The sequence below is a fragment of the Acanthaster planci genome, linkage group LG06 (assembly GCF_054643075.1).
Source record: "Acanthaster planci isolate LZ-2023a linkage group LG06, COTS_SCS, whole genome shotgun sequence".
Classification (NCBI taxonomy): domain Eukaryota; kingdom Metazoa; phylum Echinodermata; class Asteroidea; order Valvatida; family Acanthasteridae; genus Acanthaster; species Acanthaster planci.
This window is the reverse complement of record NC_141782.1, coordinates 16,571,607-16,592,999: the sequence shown is the minus strand read 5'-3', so window position 1 is coordinate 16,592,999 and position 21,393 is coordinate 16,571,607. Positions and strand designations below refer to the sequence as shown.

Genomic DNA, 21,393 nt, shown 5'->3' with positions numbered 1-21,393 from the left:
ACTTTTTCAGTAGCTGGCTTGTGGGCATACACCTGTTTATCCTCCATTTGAACGCCTTTCTCATAATTTTGTTCCTTTATAATGTAGCGGTTCCACTTATTGGCAAAGAAGCTTCACAGAGCTCAGATTATCCATCTTTGCTGTACCCAGCAGACAATGCTGTTGACGGCAACCTTGATACATTTTCACACACTGGTAAGTCACTTTGAATCGTCTTTGAAGATCAAGTCTTGTTAACCTTAATAGTTTAAGCATCTTCACGATGCTGCTAACTCCACCTACATCTTCTTGATTTACTTGAAACAAATCAAGTGTCATATATCTAATGCCGTGCATTTCAGCTGTTGGAGATTCCCATCCGTCCTGGCAAGTGGACTTGGGTGAGGAGCGCTACATTGGGACGATCACTGTCACTCTCCGTCAAGGCTGCTGTGGTAAGTACAACAAGTGAATCAGTTTTCCTTTTGTTAACGTTTTATACCCATAATATTGAGTCTTTCAGTGATACTTATCCAATTGGACACAATTATATAATTATAGTTAAGTGAATCCTTGGACTTTTTAAATGTCTTATCTACTCATGTTTTGTTTGTAATGATTGTTGACTTGGTTTTCGTTTGGAGTGAACCTCAAGTTCACAAGAACCTAGACATACCTCACGACGGATATCAAATGTTAAATCTCTCAGATAGACTCACAGGTATTGCTTGTAATATTGTTTGCATCTAAGTTCAGGCATGCCATGTAGTGTTGTCTATTTCTTATGTGAGCCAGTCAGCATTCATTGCATGCTGTTTTATACACAAACTATTCCGTTCTTGTTTCATTTTGAAAGATCAATTACGGTTTGCGGCTGCGGTAGCAAGAGCCGGCCTCAGTTCAGACTATACTGAGAACTATCCTTGCGGATCGCCAGCCACAAGAGACCAATCTGTTAACGGTGCCACCATTGAGTTTGTTTGCAAAGTCCCACGTTTGGCAAGATACGTAAGCTTAGACATAGACTCCAGCAACCCAGATGTCACAAATGCCATCTTGCAGTTGGCTGAGGTGACCGTGGAAGAGGACAGAGAATGTGCACCAACTCCTGGTAAGGGAATATCTCCAATTCTGGAAAGCAATATTTGTGGTGTCAGTGCCTACATGACGCACATACTGTCTTCAGACTATTCCATGTCAGATAGTTAAAGGTACAGTCCATCATTTGTCATTTGTGCATTATGTTCCTTCGAGGCCACAAATTACTCAAAATCTAAGGAACCTAGGGTGCCTAAGAACAAACTTGATGAATACTTCGCTTGGGACGGTACGCTGTCATGTTCAGTTAAATGCAGATACATGTATGTGATGTCATGCACTGAATATGGACCGATGAACTATAGTAATTGTGAACACATCTGTTTCTTGTGAGCGTTGGCGTGTGCTTCTAATGGCAATTTTTGAAAACTGTATGCTTAGACATATTGTCGGAAATGGATTTCGTTCAGTGTTTTCTTAAAAATGACAGCTTGCCAGAAAGAATAATTTTATAGGGAGTTTAGTTTCACAACAATCTTTAAACCAAGTATGCTTTTCAACAATAATATCGTCAGTTGGATAACTGCATATGATGGACTGACCTTTAAATAATCTCTACAAGTTTGAAATGCACAAAATTAACAGCAGATGGCCATGATAAGACACTGGCTTGTGAAACAAAATGATTTCTCCCATGAGAATGGCCAGTGTGGTATTGTTGGTTAAATTCAATAAATTTCCCATTAAAGCATAACTTTGTAAGTTTTCACTGTTCAGCTGCATCTTTCCGATCACTGGACGTGGCAAATTTTTCTAGTTATGTTCTGCAAAGATTTAGTCTGCCGAGTTAGGTGCACTTCATTTTGGCATGAAATTTGATATTTGGCAAACTTTGCATCATCTGCTACACAGAGATTGTTGTTGAAAGACTTACAAATGCAGGTTTTATGACTCTGATTCACAAGTTAACAACTGAACAAGTTTCAATCTTGAACAGAGCTGTTTTTCCCAAGTTATTCTTTGAACAGTGTTGCCCCGTTGCACAACTGCTTTACAGATTCTGTCTCGTTCTAGTAATCTCTGAAATGGGTTTGAAAATAATTTCTGGATGTCCTGTCTGACACACAAGGAATTGCTCATTCATACATCTTAACCATGATTTAAGCTGTTTTAAAGAAATACACAACTGCTATTGGCACTCTCACTGACCCAAGTGAACCAACATATCTGCCCTGAGCAGAAGTACCCCCTCACCTGTTAAAAAGAGTCTTTGTTATTTTGTTGGTAGTGAAGCGACCATAACGTGTGCATTTCATAATAGTTTGTGAATCAGTGAAGTGCAGTTCCGACCGAAGGATCCTCAGTTGCTAGAAAAATTGCACCGGTTTTTGGTCCATCTTCGGGCTCATAGTTGCCATGACCCTACCTCATACACATTCATGATGGAGAGCCGATCTCTGATTAGTTCGTTTATCATCATGTGCTAGTTGCTACGTATGCTTGCTGTTAACCAGTTGTGTATCTGAGGATATGAGCTTAGCCCCAATCAGGCTATGTATGCACATCGCACATTTACAGAAAGCTGGCACATGTACTGCTGCTTTCTCTTGCTTCTGAAAATTTAATGACAATTGAAATGTCTGAGGTATCGTAAAACAGATGAAAACAACTTGGTTTATGGTATGCTTCCACTTAGAAACCAGTTTGTCAACTTCCAGTACCCTGGGGAGCGTAAATTGACCATCCCAAATGTTATATTTGTATACTGTTGTACAAAGAGACTGTGATGCTGTGCATAATAGATAGTAGGCAAGGGTTCAAATCTGTGAAAAAGCAGCCTGAAGGTCTGAAGCCTGCTGACTACCAACAACAAACAAACAAACAAACAACCCAACAAACAAACAAACAAACAAACAAACAAACAAACAAACACCCCAACAAACAAACAAACACCCCAACAAACAAAAAAACAAACACCCCAACAACCAACCAACCAACCAACCAACCAACCAACCAACCAACCAACCAACCAACCAACCAACCAACCAACCAACCAACCAACCAACCAACCAACCAACCAACCAACCAACCAACCAACCAACCAACCAACCAACCAACCAACCAACCAACCAACCAACCAACCAACCAACCAACCAACCAACCAACCAACCAACCAACCAACCAACCAACCAACCAACCAACCAACCAACCAACCAACCAACCAACCAACCAACCAACCAACCAACCAACCAACCAACCAACCAACCAACCAACCAACCAACCAACCAACCAACCAACCAACCAACCAACCAACCAACCAACCAACCAACCAACCAAACACCCCCAACACCCCAACAAACAAACAAACAAAATTGTCTTGTTTCACATCTCAAATTGACATGCCATTGGATCTTATAGATTTGAGGAAAGTCGGCATTAACTGTTCAGTTCACCAATTTCTGAGGTTGAAATTACTCTGTCTTTTTCTGAGCTTTCTTAGGGTTTGATGGGAAAAAGTGAATGACTCAAACGCATGCAGTAATTATGTCAGTTCTACAGTGTGGGACTTGTGGTGTATTTGAAGCAGTGCCCCATGCAGCACATTCCTTGAGAAAAGAAAAACCCGTCTGATGAGAGTTTTCAGGAATGCCTTACAACTGACATTTCATCCAATGGATGGCAATAACAGCCTTCACCCTGAGAGTAATGAGTGACCCTGTTTAACCAAATTTTCACTCACAGTTCAGGTACTGAAAAGTGCTGTCACCCTACAATCCTGGACAAAATAGTTGGAACACTATGTGGAAAGCGCGGTGAAAAGATCCCTCCTCTCCCCCATTCAATGTTGCGGTCATTTATTGGACCAAGATTTGGCCTGGCTTACCCAATGACAAACAACATTGACAGGGGGGGGCGAGGGGAGGCATGTTCCAACGAGATTTGTCCAGGAGTGTAGCTAGAAGATTGATCTCATTTAATTGGTTAGGGGTTATAAGGAGAATGACTTTTAAATTACAAAGATCTGAAGGAAAAATCACATTTAAAAAAAAAATTTGAAGAGAGACTGTATATGACAGTATTTATGTATCTGTAGATCCTTTGACGTTGAGAGATAATCATGGTGTAGGCCCAGAAATGTTTCAGTCATTATTATTAGCCAAAATACATATTTGACATTGCTGTTAGCATTGTCTGTTGGTTTTTCAGTTGTTAAAGACACGTGTGGGCAACAACTTGGAATGGAGGATGGAAGTATTCTTGATTCCAGAATCACCGCCTCCAGTGTCTTCCAGGAGCGAGTGAATGCACCAGAGAACTGTCAGCCTTACAATGCCCGGCTGAACTATCCAGGAAACGGCACGACTGTTGGTGGTTGGTGCCCGGCCAGGAATAACAAGGATGCCGCATGGTTGGAGGTGGATTTGTTAGAGCCTGTGCAGGTGGAGGGAGTCATCATGCAGGGTAGTGTGGACCCCACAGGTTCCTGGACTGAGCGAGTAACTGAGTACCAAGTGGAGTACAGTGATGACCGGGCTAATTGGCTGTATGTGACTTCTGGAGACTCTGGGACCACACCAAAGGTAAAACGTCTGGCTCCTTGTTTTGTATACATACACTACGGAATAAATCAGTGCAGAATACAGACTCTGCAGTGCACTTAAAAAAAACCCATGTTACCATGGCATTCTCAAATGACTACAGGGTGATAGTTTGGTTTGCAGGTTTTTCTCATGTCAATGAATACGTTTGGAAACTGGATAACATGGCAGGCATGCACTTGATACGCACATTGGAAAAATGTATGCAACTATGATACATACAAGTAAATTGATGAAGAGATTAAATATACGTCAAAATGAGTTTTAAAAAGTAAGGACATCAGCTTAGCCAGACATTGTTGAATTTACAAATTGTTATCAATCAAATTGCTAAATAAAAAAAAATTCAAAATCAGATAATCTCTGTTGGCATGTGAAAGAAATTCCAAATTTTAGTTTGAAATTAAATGAGAAGTGTAATATAAGAACACTATATCCATGTTAGAAAGAATCTATGTTTGAAGGTTATTTTGACAATTTGAGCATGTGTGTGGTGATAGAAATATAAAAGAGACCAGTAGTTTTTCCTTGTTTAGTAAAATTGTGCATCAAAAGTAGAATGATTTATTCACACAACTATGATCCCTCCTCCACAGTAAAATTTTTGTTTGAACGAAAGGAATGAAGTGTTTCCTTTTTCTCCCTTTTCTTGGGAACCCAAAGAACCCAAACTTTACATCCCGGTGTGACAAGACTTGAGCTCTTTAGAAGGAATTGCCTGTGGAGCATCGATTTTTAAAGAGCAGTTTATTGGTGCCATTCAATTTGTTGTTTTTCTCTCCTATGTTCTTGACAGACATTTGAAGGCAACACAGACCAAACTACCCCAGTTACAAGCACCTTTGACCAACCAATTCAAGCTCGCTACATCCGAATCAGACCAACCAAATACAATAATTGGCCCTCGATGCGGATGGAACTCATTGGCTGCAAACGTAAAGGCATTTCTTACTTTGTGGATTATTTCTGACAGAGTGGCAAGTTACATGGATTATTAGCACTGCAGTTGATGGTCCTTTTGATGTATTCCTTGGATGAGTTTTTCATGGAAGACAGGGATTTCTTATACAGGAATCAGACAAAATCTTACTTTTGAATAGAATGAAAAATTCATGTTCAGCACATGTGTTTGTTCTTAAAGATAAAAGTGCAGTCCTTGCAGACTTCCTAAAAGTACAGAAACAGTTGAGCTTCCCTGGCTGGTCCACGTCCAAGGAGGAATTTAAGGGTTGTCCAATGAGTAGCTGACAGTTCTTTTACTAGAAACAAGAAGTTTACAGTGGAATACCTGTATTATAGAAGCGTATGTATAAAGCACATGGAACATGGTCATAGGAACCCTTTCTGTGGATAAATCTACTCTTGTACTAATACATCCAGCTCTGCACAATCCTCACTGAGTTCATGAATTAATCTTTAAGCAAACTGAGACCTTGCCCTCCATCAGAACATACTCAAGAATTTACTTTCTGCAAATGAATGTGGTGAATTGTCTTCTAATGTGTTTTCTGCCGTCTGTATTTTGTAAGTCTTTGCGAAAGAGAAACTGTTTCAACCATGTGAAAAAAGTCTAGTCACTGTGGTGGCTTTCCATCACAGTGTTTGAATGTGATTGGAACAGATTCTGATCGTATTCACTTACCCCTCATCAAATATTTTTTCGTTTATCTGTTGCTTTTACTTTTCATCCAAATGATGGAAACAGTAACCTTCCCCCTGACAGGGACTGACACCTTTGACCTTAGGTTTGCCCTGTATAAAGGCCATTCAGTTTTCAGTGACTGAGGATATGAAAAACACAGGGGTGAGATTTCTCAGCTTTTTAGCTGATTTCAGCTTTTTTTGTTTTGGATTTCAGCTTTTTTTCCTCATTGGCTGTGTAAAAAAAGTATAGGAGATTTTCACAGTTCAGCTTCTTTATGTCTTAATCAGCTAGTTTTATCATTGGTCAATCTCATCCCTGATAACATGACTCCCCCGAACGAGGAATTGCTAAATTGTAAAGCTATACTTGTTGCTTTTCCCAGCACCTGATGCATGCCAATCTGCTCCCTGTATGAATGGCGGACAATGCAGCAGTGAAGCCAGCGGCTACACCTGTAACTGTCCGGATGGCTTTACAGGAATCAACTGTGAAACTGGTGAGGGAGATGCCTTGCTCCCCACCCCTACCTATGTACTAGTATGAATGATGGAGCAGTCAATCCATCAAGACACTCATTGTGACTTTGAAAATTGGCAAGCTTTATCTCCAAGCATTCTTTAGTGGTGTGAGAAAAAAGCAAGTACTTGTTGACTGTCATCTTGTGGGCTCCAAAATATTGGATTTGTGGGGTATTGCAGCTTTGTTGCATGACAGCACATAAGTTTTGATAAAAAAGAACATTTCTTGACAGTTTTTCAAGTATGCCTTGCACTTTATTGAATTAATGGCAAGAAGAGCCTTGGCCCTGATAGTAATGTGTGACTTGATGTTTTCGGATCTGAAGTAAAAGAGGTTTTATTGTCTGGTAAAATTAAGAAAAACTAGCATCTGCTGGAACCAGAATGGCCAAATCACAGTGTTCCACTTGTTACTGTTTCCTAGCAATTGATGCATGCCAATCTGCTCCCTGTATGAATGGTGGACAATGCAGCAGTGATGCCAGCGGCTACACATGTAACTGTCCGGATGGCTTTACAGGAATCAACTGTGAAACTGGTAAATAACCCTTACAAAAATGTGCCATGGGGGTATCCCATGGGAAAATTTCCCATGGGATTACATGGTGAATTGGCTACCACGTAGTATGGGATTTTTACCCATGGGATTTTGCCCATGCGTATTTCAAGAACCCCATGTAATCTCCCAAAATATTCCCATGGTGATTTAATTGTCACATCCCATGGTGATTTTCCTACACATCCAATGGTGATTTACCCATGCATCCCATGGTGATTTACCCTTGTGTCCCATGGTGATTTTCCCATGCATCCCATGGTGGTTGCCCTATTTGTCCCATGGTGGTTGCCCCATTTGTCCCATGGTGATTGTTCCATGCATCCCATGGTGGTTTTCCCATGCATCCCATGGTGATTTTCCCATGCATCCCATGGTGATTTTCCTATGTCGATTGTCCCTTGCATCCCATGGTGATTGTTCCATGTCAATTGTTCCTTGTGTCCCATAGTGGTTTACCCATGCTTCCCATGGTGAGTGTCCTGTGCATCTCATGGTGACAGGCAAAGTTGCAGTCATCAAATCAACATTCCATTCCAAACTGTGTACTGTAGTTCATGCCAATGCTGCATTTTAATGGCAGCAGCTAAGGTGATTTACAATACAACAAAGCCTCAAAATGTACCTGTGTAGATGCTATATCAATGCAAATCCCAGTGTTCTCATGATGATAGCAAAAATTTGAATAGTGTTTGTGTGGCTTTTCCATGGTGGCCGCATACAAATCACATTGTATTCCCATGTAGAGCATAAAAACCCTATGATGTTCCCATGCTGATTACAAAAGGCCCATGGTATTCCCATGCTGATCATAAAAGCCCCATGGTATTCCCATGCTGATCATAAAAACCCCATTGTATTCCCATGCTGATCATAAAAGCCCCATGGTGTTCCCATTATTTTTTGCCAGTCCCATGGCATACACATGGGGTCCCATGGGTAGCCCATGGGATGCCCTGGGATCTGCATGGGACATTTTTGTAAGGGAAGGGGAACACACGGGGAGTGTAAAATTCCATTCCCTTCACAATCTCAGTAATTGTTCATTCAGTGATGAATACTCAACCAGTGCATGACATGCATGCATGTTTATGTGTTGCGTATAATGGGTGACAGTTTAGCAGTTGAATAAACCTAGATGGTCTGCTCAGCAATACGGGCAAATTAGAGTTGTGCGCCTCAGAGAGTTTGCAATGCATTTGCCAATCACAACACGCGAAATCTGTCGACCCTTTCCAACTACCCATTGGGTAGACAGATTTTGCGCACGGCGATTGGCCAGTGCATTGCAAACTCTTGGTGGTGCACTATTATGAAACACCCGTATTGAAACATGGTAGGTACAATGAAAAGAAACATTAGCCTTTATTAGTGTTTCTAGTTGAGGAGATTGTGTCCGGGGTCTTCACCAACACAATTCAGGGAATGGAGTTTACTTTGTAAGTAGTGTGTAATCAGTCCAGAAATTTGTGAACATTCCATGTATACCTATGCATCTGTCTGAAATGGATGGATCTGAGATTGTCAACTGTCTTTATAAATCTCACCACTTTTTGCACTAATGGTTTTTCTCTTGTCTGTAGAAACAGGATATTGCTTGAAATGCTAGTCTGGATTATATTTAGACATGATTTCATGAGATAGAGCCTAAGAATGACAGGGCTTATTTGGGTTATAGTTGGAAACATTTAGCCTTGATTTCATGGGTTAGAACATAAGGCTGAAAGGGCTTAAAGGGCTTACAAGGGCATAGTTGGGCACTTGTTTTGCTTTGATTTCATGAGATAGAGCATAAGGCTGTTAGGGCTAATGTGGGTATAGTTGGGCACATGTTTTGCCTTGATTTCATGAGTATAAGGCTGTTAAGGCTTATATGGGTATAGTTGGGCACATGTTTTGCCTAATTGATTTCATAGACTGTTAGCACTTGGTTTGCATTTTACACAGTACCAAAGTACCTTCAACCATTGGTTTGGAAATCGCTGTAAATAGGGATGCAAAGGGAAATGACTTAAATTACAAGTATCTGAAGGAAGAACCAGATCAGTCAAAAAAGAGAGGTACACTGTAGGATTGTGTTTATACTGTTATATATCCTGCGATCCTTTGATGACAGATTATCTTTCGAGTCCCTGTTCTGACAACACTCAAGTAACAAGGGTACAGTGTTCTTGAGCAGGTTGTTACAAATGGGCAAGTGTGTGTTAAGTTGGGACGTAGCATTTTCAAAGTTGCAGACAAATCTCAGATTTTTTGCACTTAGGCCGTGTCCGAAACGGGTTTTCAGAGCTACGGCTAGGTCTATTGTCTGTGCGTCTCCATGCATTTCCAATGGAGTGAATACCAAGACCTAGCTCTAGACAAGAGATTCAGATGCAGCCTTATTTGAGGACCATTCTGAGGATGAATGTGAAACTGACAAAATGATGCCCTCATAGCAGCCCTTCTTTCTAGGTTGATCGTATTTCATCTGTATACCAGGACCTTTGAATATATTCTGCAGTCTACCATTTTGTTCTAGCTGCATCTCGCTTAACCCCAATAACCGGAGAGTGAAACAGTCGATCCACAAACAGCCCCATTGGGTCTATTTATCTCCTTTGAGACTGCTGTTCTTGTATTGGGTCATCCAGAGTGTTGTCAAGAACAGAGAATCAAAAATGCTCATGGTGTAGGCCCAGGAGTTTCTGAGTAATTTCTGTCACCCAGAATTCTTATTTGATATTGATGTTGGCATTGTCTGTTGGTTTTTCAGTTGTTAAACACACGTGTGGGCAACAACTTGGAATGGAGGATGGAAGTATTCCTGATTCCAGAATCACCGCCTCCAGTGTCTTCCAGGAGCGAGTGAATGCACCAGAGAACTGTCAGCCTTACAATGCCCGGCTGAACTATCCAGGAAACGGCACGACTGTTGGTGGTTGGTGCCCGGCCAGGAATGACAAGGATGCCGCATGGTTGGAGGTGGATTTGTTAGAGCCTGTGCAGGTGGAGGGAGTCATCATGCAGGGTAGTGTGGACCCCACAGGTTCCTGGTCTGAGCGAGTAACTGAGTACCAAGTGGAGTACAGTGATGACCGGGCTAATTGGCTGTATGTGACTGCTGGAGACTCTGGGACCACACCACAGGTAGTCTGACAACTCATGCATGTCTGGCTAAGCCCTATGCATCATGTACAATATTTGTGTGGACTTGAAGATCATGAAAAACATCCGTGTTATTGGCTTGATTCAATCAGTGACACCAGTAGAACCTTGCTCGATACTGCTAATTCACTGGCAACTAACAATAACAATAAATTTCATCTGGCTCCTTGTTTTGTATACATACACTACGGAATAAATTAGTGCAGGATTCAGACTCTGTGCTGTGCACATTAAAAAAAACATGTCACCGTGGCATTCTCAAATGACTACAGGGTGATAGTTTGGCTTGCAGGTTTTTCTCATGTCAATGAATACGTTTGTAAAATGGATAACATGACAGGCATGCACTTGATAAGCACGTTGGAAAAATGTATGCAATTTGGATACATACAAGTACATTGATGAAGAGATTAACCACTTAATGCCGGGGCATTTTTTAATGTTGATGATGCTGGGCCTGCATGACTATCATTTTTTCCGTTTTCAAAATTTTTCAAAAATTCATCATTTCATTTAACGGTCATTTATAGCCGCACGAAGTAATCTTTAGGCACTACTCTAAGTTGACAGGTGACCTTCATTGACGCCCGAGTATTTCAGCCAGGCCTGCAGCCTTGTAAACAGCCCAGATTGTGCGTTGTTGTATAACTATCTTTTGTTCACGAACCTGGCTCAGTGCACTGCTGACCTCTTTTCAATAGGGGCCAGATTAGGCTCATTGCTGTGGTGGTGGAGCGCTTTTGTCTCCGGTAGTAATCCGCTGGCTCTCAATGCCCCAAACCCTGGTATACGGTTTCAAAACAAGGCTGGATAATCACCACTTTTGAGAGTGAAAAATGTCGGTAATGCTCAGCAGCCTGGTCTTTTGTTCGGAGTACGGTCTTTTGTTACAGGGCCCTGTTTCCTTTGTCCGAGTTCAGAGACCCCGGCCACGCATATGAACCATACGTCTCCGATTCCGGAGTCCGAGGCAGGTAGTGGTTAAATGCACTTCAAAATGAGTTTTAAAAAGTAAGGGCATTGGCTTAGCCAGACATTGTTGAATTTACAAATTTTTCTCAATCAAATTGCTGAATTTCTAAAAATTCAAAATCAGATAAACTCTGTTGGCATGTGAAAGAAATACCGAATTTTAGTTTGAAATTAAATGAGAAGTGTAATATAAGAACACTATATCCATGTTAGAAAAAATCTATGTTTGAAGGTTATTTTGACAATTTGAGCATGTGTGTGGTGATAGAAATATGAAAGGAGACCAGTAGTTTTTCCTTGTTTAGTAAAATTGTGCATCAAAAGTAGAATGATTTATTCACACAACTATGATCCCTCCTCCACAGGAAAATTTTTGTTTGAACGAAAGGAATGAAGTGTTTCCTTTTTCTCCCTTTTCTTGGGAACCCAAAGAACCCAAACTTTACATCCGGGTGTGACAAGAGTTGAGCTCTTTAGAAGGAATTGCCTGTGCAGCATCGATTTTTTAAAGAGCAGTTAATTGGTGCCATTCAATTTGTTGTTTTTCTCTCCTCTGTTCTTGACAGACATTTGAAGGCAACACAGACCAAACTACCCCAGTTACAAGCACCTTTGACCAACCAATTCAAGCTCGCTACATCCGAATCAGACCAACCAAATACAATAATTGGCCCTCGATGCGGATGGAACTCATTGGCTGCAAACGTAAAGGCATTTCTTACTTTGTGGATTGTTTCTGACAGAGTGGAAAGTTACAGTGATTTTTAGCACTGCATTTGATGGACTCTTTCAATGTATTCCTTTGGATGAGTTTTTCATGTTCAACAGTTCATATGCAAGTATAGGTTTGGTTGGGAAGAGTGCACTGAGATGTTCATTTCCACTGATCAATACCCAGTTTCTAAGAAGTCTTGTTTGTGGGAAGTAGGACAGAACAAAGACAAGTGGGATTTCTTTATTCGGTGTAATACCCTTGTTGGGGTTCACATGAGTCTTGCATTTTTCAAGGAAAGTGTGCTAAATATTTTCAAGTTTCAATTTTCATTATTAAGGCCATTCAGTTTTCAGCAATTAAGGGCATAAATAACATTGCAGTGGTCCACTCATTACTTTCCCCAGCACCTGATGCATGCCAATCTGCTCCCTGTATGAATGGCGGACAGTGCAGCAGTGATGCCAGCGGCTACACCTGTAACTGTCCTGGGGGCTTTACAGGAATCAACTGTGAAACTGGTGAGGGAGATGCCTTACTCTGCACCCCTATACCCTTGTACAAGTATGAATAATGGAGCAGTTGATATTAATCCATCAGGTCACTCATTGTGACTTTGAAAATTGGCAAGCTTTATTTCCAAGCATTCTTTGGTGGTTTGAGAAGAAACTCAAATATTTGTTGACTGTCATCTTGTGGGCTCCAAAATATCGGATTTGTAGTGTATTGCAGCTGTGTTGCATGACAGCATATATGTTTTGATAACAAGAACATTTCTTGATAGTTTTAAAGTGTGCTTTGCACTTTAACACTTCATTGAATTAACGGTAAGAATAACTTTGACCCTGATAGAAATGTGTGACTTTAACTACAGTTGTATTTTTTCGGATCTGAAATAATGGAGGGTTCATTCTCTGGTAAAATTAAGAAAAACTAGCACTTGCTGGAACCAGAATGGCCAAATCACAGTGTTCCACTTGTTACTGTTTCCTAGCAATTGATGCATGCCAATCTACTCCCTGTATGAATGGTGGACAATGCAGCAGTGATGCCAGCGGCTACACGTGTAACTGTCCTGGGGGCTTTACAGGAATCAACTGCGAAACTGGTAAGAGAGACACCTTACTTCCCACCAGTATCATCTCTCCTAGCCCTACCCATTTTAGGACCATGGTAGAAAACAAAATCACAGGAATTTTCATGTACAGTATGTATTTTTTTTATTCAACTGAGTGTCCAGATTCTTTGAGACTTTTTGTGTCTGTGTTGAAATTAGCATGAATATTTGTTAGAAAATTTAAGCAATGTTGATATTTACTCTGGGACTAGATTGAAGGTGGTTAGATACTGTGTCTGCCTGGAAATGTCCAACAAATGTGTTTGGGCTTGTATTTGGACAAATGTCAGACTGGTTTTTCCTCTGATTTCAGCTTCCCCACAGCCTGACCCATGTGACTCAAATCCCTGCATGAAAGGTGCAGTCTGCAACAGCACTGGCCAGGCATACAAGTGCAGTTGTCCAGCTGGCTTCATAGGAACCAACTGCGAAACTGGTACGGAGAAGTATGCTTTATGAGGATTTTGTGTGAGCACTTGAAGAGTGTACAGATGTGCACTGTACAAATAGTATCGCATATTTCGAGTTGCCGTGATCTCTCACTGCAGTGCATAAGTAGCTATCATTGCTACACTAATCTGGGAAGCAGAAATTGAAGCCATGACTGCAGTGTCACCGTGTCTGTAAACAGGTGGTACACAAGTGATACATGCCTCTGGCAGCAATAGGGTGTTGTGATCTGTAAATTGTACACATGCCTGCCTATTAAAGTTACAGAATACACATGAGAGTGAGGAGCCTCTATGGATTGTTTTATGCTAACTGATAACTTCTTGTGTGCCTGGCAAAAGGTCGTAAGCGCGCTTACACCCTTTTGCCGGAAAGCATGATCACAGCAGAAAAAATGTCCCCAGCACAAGGTAAGAACTACAATCTCTTTATTTAGTGAAAACAGATAAAAGTTACTACAAAACCAACACAGGCTGTACAAATAGCAACCTTTGAGCAACTTATTAAATGACTTGGGAAATTTTAAAAAACTTTATATTTGAAATAAAACAGTTGCATACGTACGTCCTTTTGCAGGGAAAAGTTTTTTTGCAGTAATCATGCTTCCTGGCAAAAGGGCATACACACTTATGTCCTCTTTCCAGGCACATAACGAACTATTGATAGCTGTGATTTGGGATGTGATGTTTTACCACCCGAGAGTGGTATCCATCCCAAAAGTGATATAAACCTAATCATATCTCATATCATAAGAGTCAAAACTTGTTTTGTCATACCTCTGTCTTGAATTCGTGGCCGTATTGTCCCCATCTGAAGTGTCTTGATTTAGGTTGAAATGAAGTTGTACAACACAAGGACTCCTTGCCTCGGTTTCATTTTATTGGTGGATGGTTTTTATGTAGCAATACCAAGACAAAAATATGCCTCTGACAAAAAAAATTGAATTACTCTGCCAACAGCTGATTATATGATACCATTCATACATTTACATGGGAGATTGCTTCTCGCACTACAGTTAACAATTATCAACAGTATTAAAATAAAAGTAGCACAGGTAAATGAATATGAGATGTCTGGATAGGTGTCCCAGCATTGTGGTTTGGACCATGGGGGGCAGAGACTAGTCAATTATATCACAGTGTGATATGCACCGGGATGAGGGTCTTATTGATTTTCACTAACCGGTCCTGTGATTGTCTTGGGCCAATGAAAATTATTCCAGACAGAATTGTTACAAATATTTTTTTTCTGCTGACTTGCAGGCAAAGTGACTATTATCAACTTAACAACAAATGAGGATTTATTCCTGATACAACCAAAATGTTTCCACCTGTTCTCATTCAGATATAAGTGTTGAGGTTGATACTGGTTTTGATGTGCGATTGACTGGGGGTGCAGTGCCACAGGAAGGCATCCTGGAGGTATGGGTCAACTCAAGTTGAGCAGCCGAATTCAGCTCAACTTGTTTTCATACATCTTACTATGTGCTATAACAATGCAAACAAAATCTAAATACTTGGACGGGAAAAGGAGGTGGAAGTTTTTCATTTCTGAGAAAGTACTTCCATCAATGTATGCACAAGGGTGCTTACACATTGGAGGCTGGTCCAAGTAAGCACTCCATTAGCACTGATGTACCACTGTGCTTCTCATGTCGACACCAGAGTATTGTAACATTTTAGCACCCTCTTTAAATATACAGCCAAATGCAACCAATTGTTACTCATGTGAGTTGGTTCAGCAATATTTGTGAATAATGGGCTGTGCACAGCAGCCTAATATTGTAGCGCAAGTACAACACATTGTCTGTCTCCAGAGATTTCCCAGAGGTCTCTGCATTTGTACACAATGAATGCCAGATGAGATGGGCATGCACATCTACTGTCAGGATCAGAGAGCTGTCAGTATTTTCATGTCAGCCACCCCTGTAGTCGGCCTTGAGTAAAAACCACAGTGTGCTTCTTTCTGTGGATGGTTGCTTCCTTAAAATGTTCAAACTAGGTAGTACCGTGGAGGATAGTTGCACAGCTTAGAATTAACACGAAATGCAAGGCTTTAGTGCTTCCATTGCTGTGAAATTGGTGCTTATGCCTCAAACTGAGTAGGGCCTATGGAACACTTGATTTGGTTCTGCCTGCATATTGCCAGATGGTGTTGACATGTCCTCTGGCAGGAAGTGGCCTAACATTTATTGACAATGAAGGGTTTAGAGTGTCGTTCTGCTCAGCAAGCTTTTTATACACTTTCTGAATCTCCTCAAGGTTTCCTATGGGGAGACTTGGGGAGCCGTCTGCGCAGGCCAATGGTCCAAAGCATCGGCTGACGTTCTCTGCAAGGAGCTGGGCTTTGTCAGCGCCCTCGTCACCCTGGACAGACCCGCGCAAGATGCAACCTTGATCTGGCTGAACAGGATCAGCTGCACTGGCACAGAGGCCTCGCTGGACGAGTGCACGTATGACAAATTTGGCACCCCCGTCACATGTGATTCTGGGCAGGTAGCAGTCGTTGTGTGCAATGTGGGTAAGCATCATGAATGCATGGGTGCCAAGAAAGGAAATGTAGAGAGGAGTGTCAAAGCAATTAGTCGAAAAACAACGATGAGCATTTTTTTCATGATCTGTGGGAACTGATGTTGTACTTTGTGGTAGTTTAAACCAGAGGTACTTCCCACTTCGACCATTCTTCAGTTACGCAGCTCAAAGCAGGAAATGAAATTTGAGTTCTCAAAACTGATATGATATAAATATAAACTGAACTGATATTAAAGATACAGGTGTAAACAGAGTGTAACAGACTGTATGCAGTCAGATGATGAAGAACGCAGTGCAGGAGTTATCCCTAACCCCTTATAAATTATCCATAATCTTGTTAGATTCTGCATGACTTTGATTATTAAAACCATAAATATTTGTTTTTCCAGTACAGGATCAAGAAAAAGTATGCTGATTTATGCCTGCGCTGAAGACCTTTCGAAACCAGTCAAGCACACATTTATTCCCATAGTACATAATTATTCTCCTAAATTGGAGACTGGCCATATGACTGGCTCTGCCAATGAAAATAGTGAAACTGTCTCAGGTGTTTATGAAGTGTATAAATAGATAATGTGAATTTGCTGTTTGACAGCTCTTTATAGTGCAAGAAACCTCCATTTTATTCATGGTAAACTCACCCGTCTTGCACCACAGAGCAACCGATTGTTCGTCTGGTTGATGGCTCCTCCCCTCTGGAAGGACGTGTAGAAGTGCGGGTCAATGGTGAATGGGGTGAGGTGTGCAACACTCTTTGGGACATTGAGGATGCCAACGTGTTGTGTAGTTACTTAGACTTTCCTTGGGCAGTCCAAGCAACGTTGAACAGGCAAGTTACTTTTGTGCTGGATACCAACTTTATACTATTATTTAGTGTCATTTTCTGAGTCAAATGGTGGTGGTTTGAAGGAGAGTTAGTGCCAACTGGCTTCCACTTCACCTGTACCTTATCTTCCCATCCTTAATTATCTTACCACCTCACCTCAAGCCACCTGACCTCACCTTGCCTCACCTCACTTATCCCCATCCAAAATCATCTCACCCTTCATCTTGTCTCATCTTTCTATACCTCACCACCTCTTCACCTTGACTTGCCTTCCTAGATGTACATCACTTTTCACCTTCACCTGAACTTGTGTAACTTCACATCACACCATTATGGATATACTGGGGCAGATGGGACATGTTAGGGTTTTTCATTGATGAATCCTTAATACCACAGGCACAGCTAGTGGCTTGCTTCACTTTGATTAGGGTCACTGAATTGGGATTTCTTTGAGCTTTGGATTAAAAAGTGCCTTTGTACACAATCTAGAGAATTCATATCAATGCTCATGTTGCATCTTTTACACGTTTATGAGACCAAGTGGCGTATATTTACTGATTCACTCATGTCATTTGTCTCTGTGATGGTAATATGTTGTTGCAGTTTTCCTCCGACTGGTCAACCATTGCCACTGCTTCTGGATTCAACTATCTGCTTCGGAGATGAGAAATCCTTCTTTGATTGCAGCTTCACGTACAAGCCGGAATCGTGCAATGGCTTTGCTGGAGTGACCTGCCAGTCTCGTAAGTGATGGACTACAATGTGCCCTCGACTCAATTCAGATCTCCCATTAAGGTGCAAATAATGGAATCTAGGGTGAGGGGACAGTGTGGGTTGGGATTCATCCTCCCTCCCCATTTTGAGTTTTCAAGGTTTTCTGTCGTATTTTAATTCCCCAATATAGACATGTACGCACTATGCTGCTCTCAAACCTGTAGGTCAGGTGCACAGGTCAGGTTAGAACTACCCTTAGAGGGCTGCTATGACACATTTAGTCCATTTCTGTCCATATCCTGTTACTCATCACAGCGGACCAGGCCGATGTACCCACCAGACTGGCTGGAGGCCGTGGCGACTACGAAGGTCGAGTCGAGTTGAACTTTGAAGGCCAGTGGGGCACTGTCTGTGACGATCTCTGGGACCTCGAGGATGCTCACGTGGTCTGTCGTCAGCTGGGCTTCAGGCGCTCTGGGCAGGCGGTTACAGATGCTGGTTTCGGGGAGGGCAAGGGAGACATTTTCTTGGATAACGTTGTCTGTACGGGCACCGAAGCGGGTCTAGCTTACTGTGGCCATGATGGTTGGAAGGAGTCTGATTGTGACCATGCCGAAGACGCCGGTGTTGTTTGCCTGTCAGGTATAAGTGGCTGTTGTCCTAGAAATGAGAGGTGCTTGCAATTGATACAAAATGCAGCTTAACCTCTTGCTCTATTTGTTTCACGCTTGTTTCACAGATAACAGTAAAGTCCCAAAAAGGAGTCTTGAGAATGCCGTATTTCAATGGTTCTACTCACTTTATTGCCATTGAGGAAAAATAATTAATCAATACAGGACAGGACATCACCACTATAAAGAACATGGCGGGGTCCCACACACAAATTTGATATAGCAGGCATTCTGTGTAGTGATTTTCAGTCACCAATTCACCCATTCCCAACTTTGGCTCATGGTGACGTTTGGTGACCAGCCAAACGAATGTTTGTGCATGAGGACTTTGTGCCAACAAACAGGATCTTGAAATGTCTCAAGTTGTTCATGTGACAGATGTTAATAAGACCAGCACATGGTTACAAATCGACTAAGGTGAATTGCATAACTTCAGCTGGAGTTGTTTACTCTGAAACAACAATCTCTGAAACTGCACAATTAATTAAACAACCATTGCCTTCTGAAATAAGGATCAGTTTAGAACTAGAGAAAGATATTCCAAAGTAGTCAAGAGCCAAAACAACTTGTGTTAATCTAGAATTTGAATTCAGTAAATGCATTACACTTGACTTCTGTTGGGCAGAGCACAAACTGAGTTGCATTGCATACCGACATGTGAAAATATCTGTGCAATATGAGCTTGAAATGAAATTTTCAGTCAAGTAGAAAACACAGTAGGCCGTAATTTGATACCAAGTCAATGATTTCTGGCTATTGTATTGGGAGAAAATGAATGTTAAGTTGGAGTTTATTGGGACACTGTGTATGCTACTTTTGCACTTGACTGGAACTCTGTATCTTTGTCAACGCATTCTTCCTTTCAGAGGACGATCTGCAGGTGCGTTTGACAGGTGGGAGCAGCCCCAACCAAGGCCTTGTCGAGATGTATTTTGCTGGGGTAAGGCATGTCAGATTAACTTTTTCAAAGCTGAAACTATGGCCTAGAGCTTTATACATTACACAAGATAAAGCTGTGGTTGATGAGGTGCATCTTGGTAGGTTGGGGCTGCAGGCATGACAGTCTTCTGATTATAAAGGGAACTCTGTTATTTCCCCTGAAAATTTTTGGCCTTCATGTTCAATCTAAATTTGAAACAAAGCTGGGAGGGAGGTGAGTTGTCTGGGGGGTAATGTTGAATTTCTACTCTGGAGAAGAAAATCTCCCTTTTCCTTGTGAGATTTCTACATTAGTTAATCGTTATAGTTTCATTTCATTGAAGTCGGTACTCCTATAATAATACTAGGGACCAAATGGGCTACTGACATTATCCCCTCTCAATTCCTTGAAGGTGGTAGCACCATTTCCAAAATGCTGGCATGTTTAATTGTCAACTGTACATCTGAGATCCTGAAGGGGGTTGGTGGAATCTGCCCTCATCAACTGTTAGAGGAGTAGGTTTGACTGTGTGATGTTGCCATTTTTTGCCAGGAATGGGGCCATGTCTGCTCAACTGACTGGGGCCCCGAAGAATCAGAACTCATTTGCCGACAGCTGCAGTATGAGGGCGCCGAATCAGCCATCAGGGCCTTTGATCTTGGGGTTATTCCTGAGAGTGCCAACCCGACCCTCCTTGACTTGAACTGCGCCGGTAGTGAGCAGAGTCTCCAAGAATGCCTCCTGTCATTTATAGGCTCCCCGGCATGCTCGCCTGAATATGCTGCGGCTGTCATTTGTACAGGTGAATTAAACGGTCACTGCGATCAATTTGTTTCAGTACAAACAGTGTGAATGCACCCTTGTGTCTCATTCACATTATTTGTTACACTATCTTGAAAAGGTTATTTTCGGTTTTTATACTGATGAGTATTTTCATATTCATAAGCAAAACTTTGACTTCATCCCCAGAAGAAAGCCTCACTGTTACATTGGTTTGTATACAAAAGTGCCAGATTTTTAAATTTTTAAATTTTCTTTTCATTGCTGATTCATTGTTGTGTATGTGCACAGCAATAAGTAAGTATCCATCCCTTTGTCAGAAATGTTTTCAGTAACTAAATTTTGGGTTTACAATTTGAACAGAAAAACCAATGCATTGAACTGTGTCTACCATTGGTGACATTGAAACAGTGCCCTCAGATGCCAAGGAAAGCGTAGATAACTTTAGAAGTGTTAAAAACGTGCATTTTTCAATGCATTTATCCAAAAACGAATACAAACAGTTTTCATATATTGAAGAAGAGCACAAAGTTACAAGTGATACTTTAAATAACATTGCAAAACTTGTTTATACCGTCTTATTTGAAGTGTTCAGTAATTGTGTAGGGCAATTTTCTTTTTCATTCTGCTTCATGAGAGCCTTTCATGTTATTTCTGTAACCCGTGGTTCACATTTTAAAATAGCAGGAACCAAATTTCATGTTAATGTAATTCCCTTTTGAAAAAATTTTTGACTTCACACAATTCAGGATTCACGATACAAAAGAGATTTTGCCAATCAATACGAGAAATACAAAGTAAATGCAGAGAACACCAGTGGCCACAAATTGAAATATGAGGTTTACAGAGAATGCAGGATTCTGTTAAAAAAGTTAAAATACACTTTGAGCTCAAGAAAAAAATTTGGTGCCAATGTTCTAGATGTACAGGTGAGTTGCGACGAGTCAGCATGATGGCAAAGTTTGGAATGCCCAGTTTGCCAAAACTCTGGGGCAAACTGCTCCCCGTAACATGCCTTTGCCACATGACTAGCTCAAGTTCTTATTGGAACATGCCTTTGCCACATGACTAGCTCAAGCTCTTGATTGGTCATCTAGTATCTAGGCAGATGAGCACTCAGCAGAAGTTTATGGCTTTCACAGCTTGGAGTAAGGTTTGAACAACAACTAGGGATTAAGTGTCCCAACATCCTGCTGATCTACTGAAAAGTTTACTAGGA

At 41.3% G+C, this 21,393-nt stretch overlaps 1 protein-coding gene across 7 annotated transcripts in view; it reads left to right on the top strand.

The window, feature by feature from the left end:
• The window catches only part of LOC110982186 (uncharacterized), a 102,832-nt gene that overhangs the window by 25,380 nt on the left and 56,059 nt on the right, over positions 1–21,393 (top strand). The window contains exons 17-35 of one of the 7 annotated variants that reach the window (XM_087137976.1): positions 88–195; positions 342–434; positions 836–1,090; positions 4,225–4,598; positions 5,413–5,551; positions 6,644–6,757; positions 7,204–7,317; positions 10,091–10,464; positions 12,021–12,159; positions 12,574–12,687; positions 13,161–13,274; positions 13,597–13,719; positions 15,078–15,154; positions 15,995–16,253; positions 16,922–17,093; positions 17,694–17,833; positions 18,120–18,446; positions 19,342–19,415; positions 19,947–20,196. In XM_087137976.1, coding sequence (XP_086994102.1) covers positions 88–195; positions 342–434; positions 836–1,090; positions 4,225–4,598; positions 5,413–5,551; positions 6,644–6,757; positions 7,204–7,317; positions 10,091–10,464; positions 12,021–12,159; positions 12,574–12,687; positions 13,161–13,274; positions 13,597–13,719; positions 15,078–15,154; positions 15,995–16,253; positions 16,922–17,093; positions 17,694–17,833; positions 18,120–18,446; positions 19,342–19,415; positions 19,947–20,196 — 3,360 coding nt within the window. The remainder of the gene's footprint in view (positions 1–87; positions 196–341; positions 435–835; positions 1,091–4,224; positions 4,599–5,412; positions 5,552–6,643; positions 6,758–7,203; positions 7,318–10,090; positions 10,465–12,020; positions 12,160–12,573; positions 12,688–13,160; positions 13,275–13,596; positions 13,720–15,077; positions 15,155–15,994; positions 16,254–16,921; positions 17,094–17,693; positions 17,834–18,119; positions 18,447–19,341; positions 19,416–19,946; positions 20,197–21,393) is intronic. The other 6 variants (XM_087137977.1, XM_087137979.1, XM_087137978.1 and 3 more) reach the window with 6 other exon arrangements.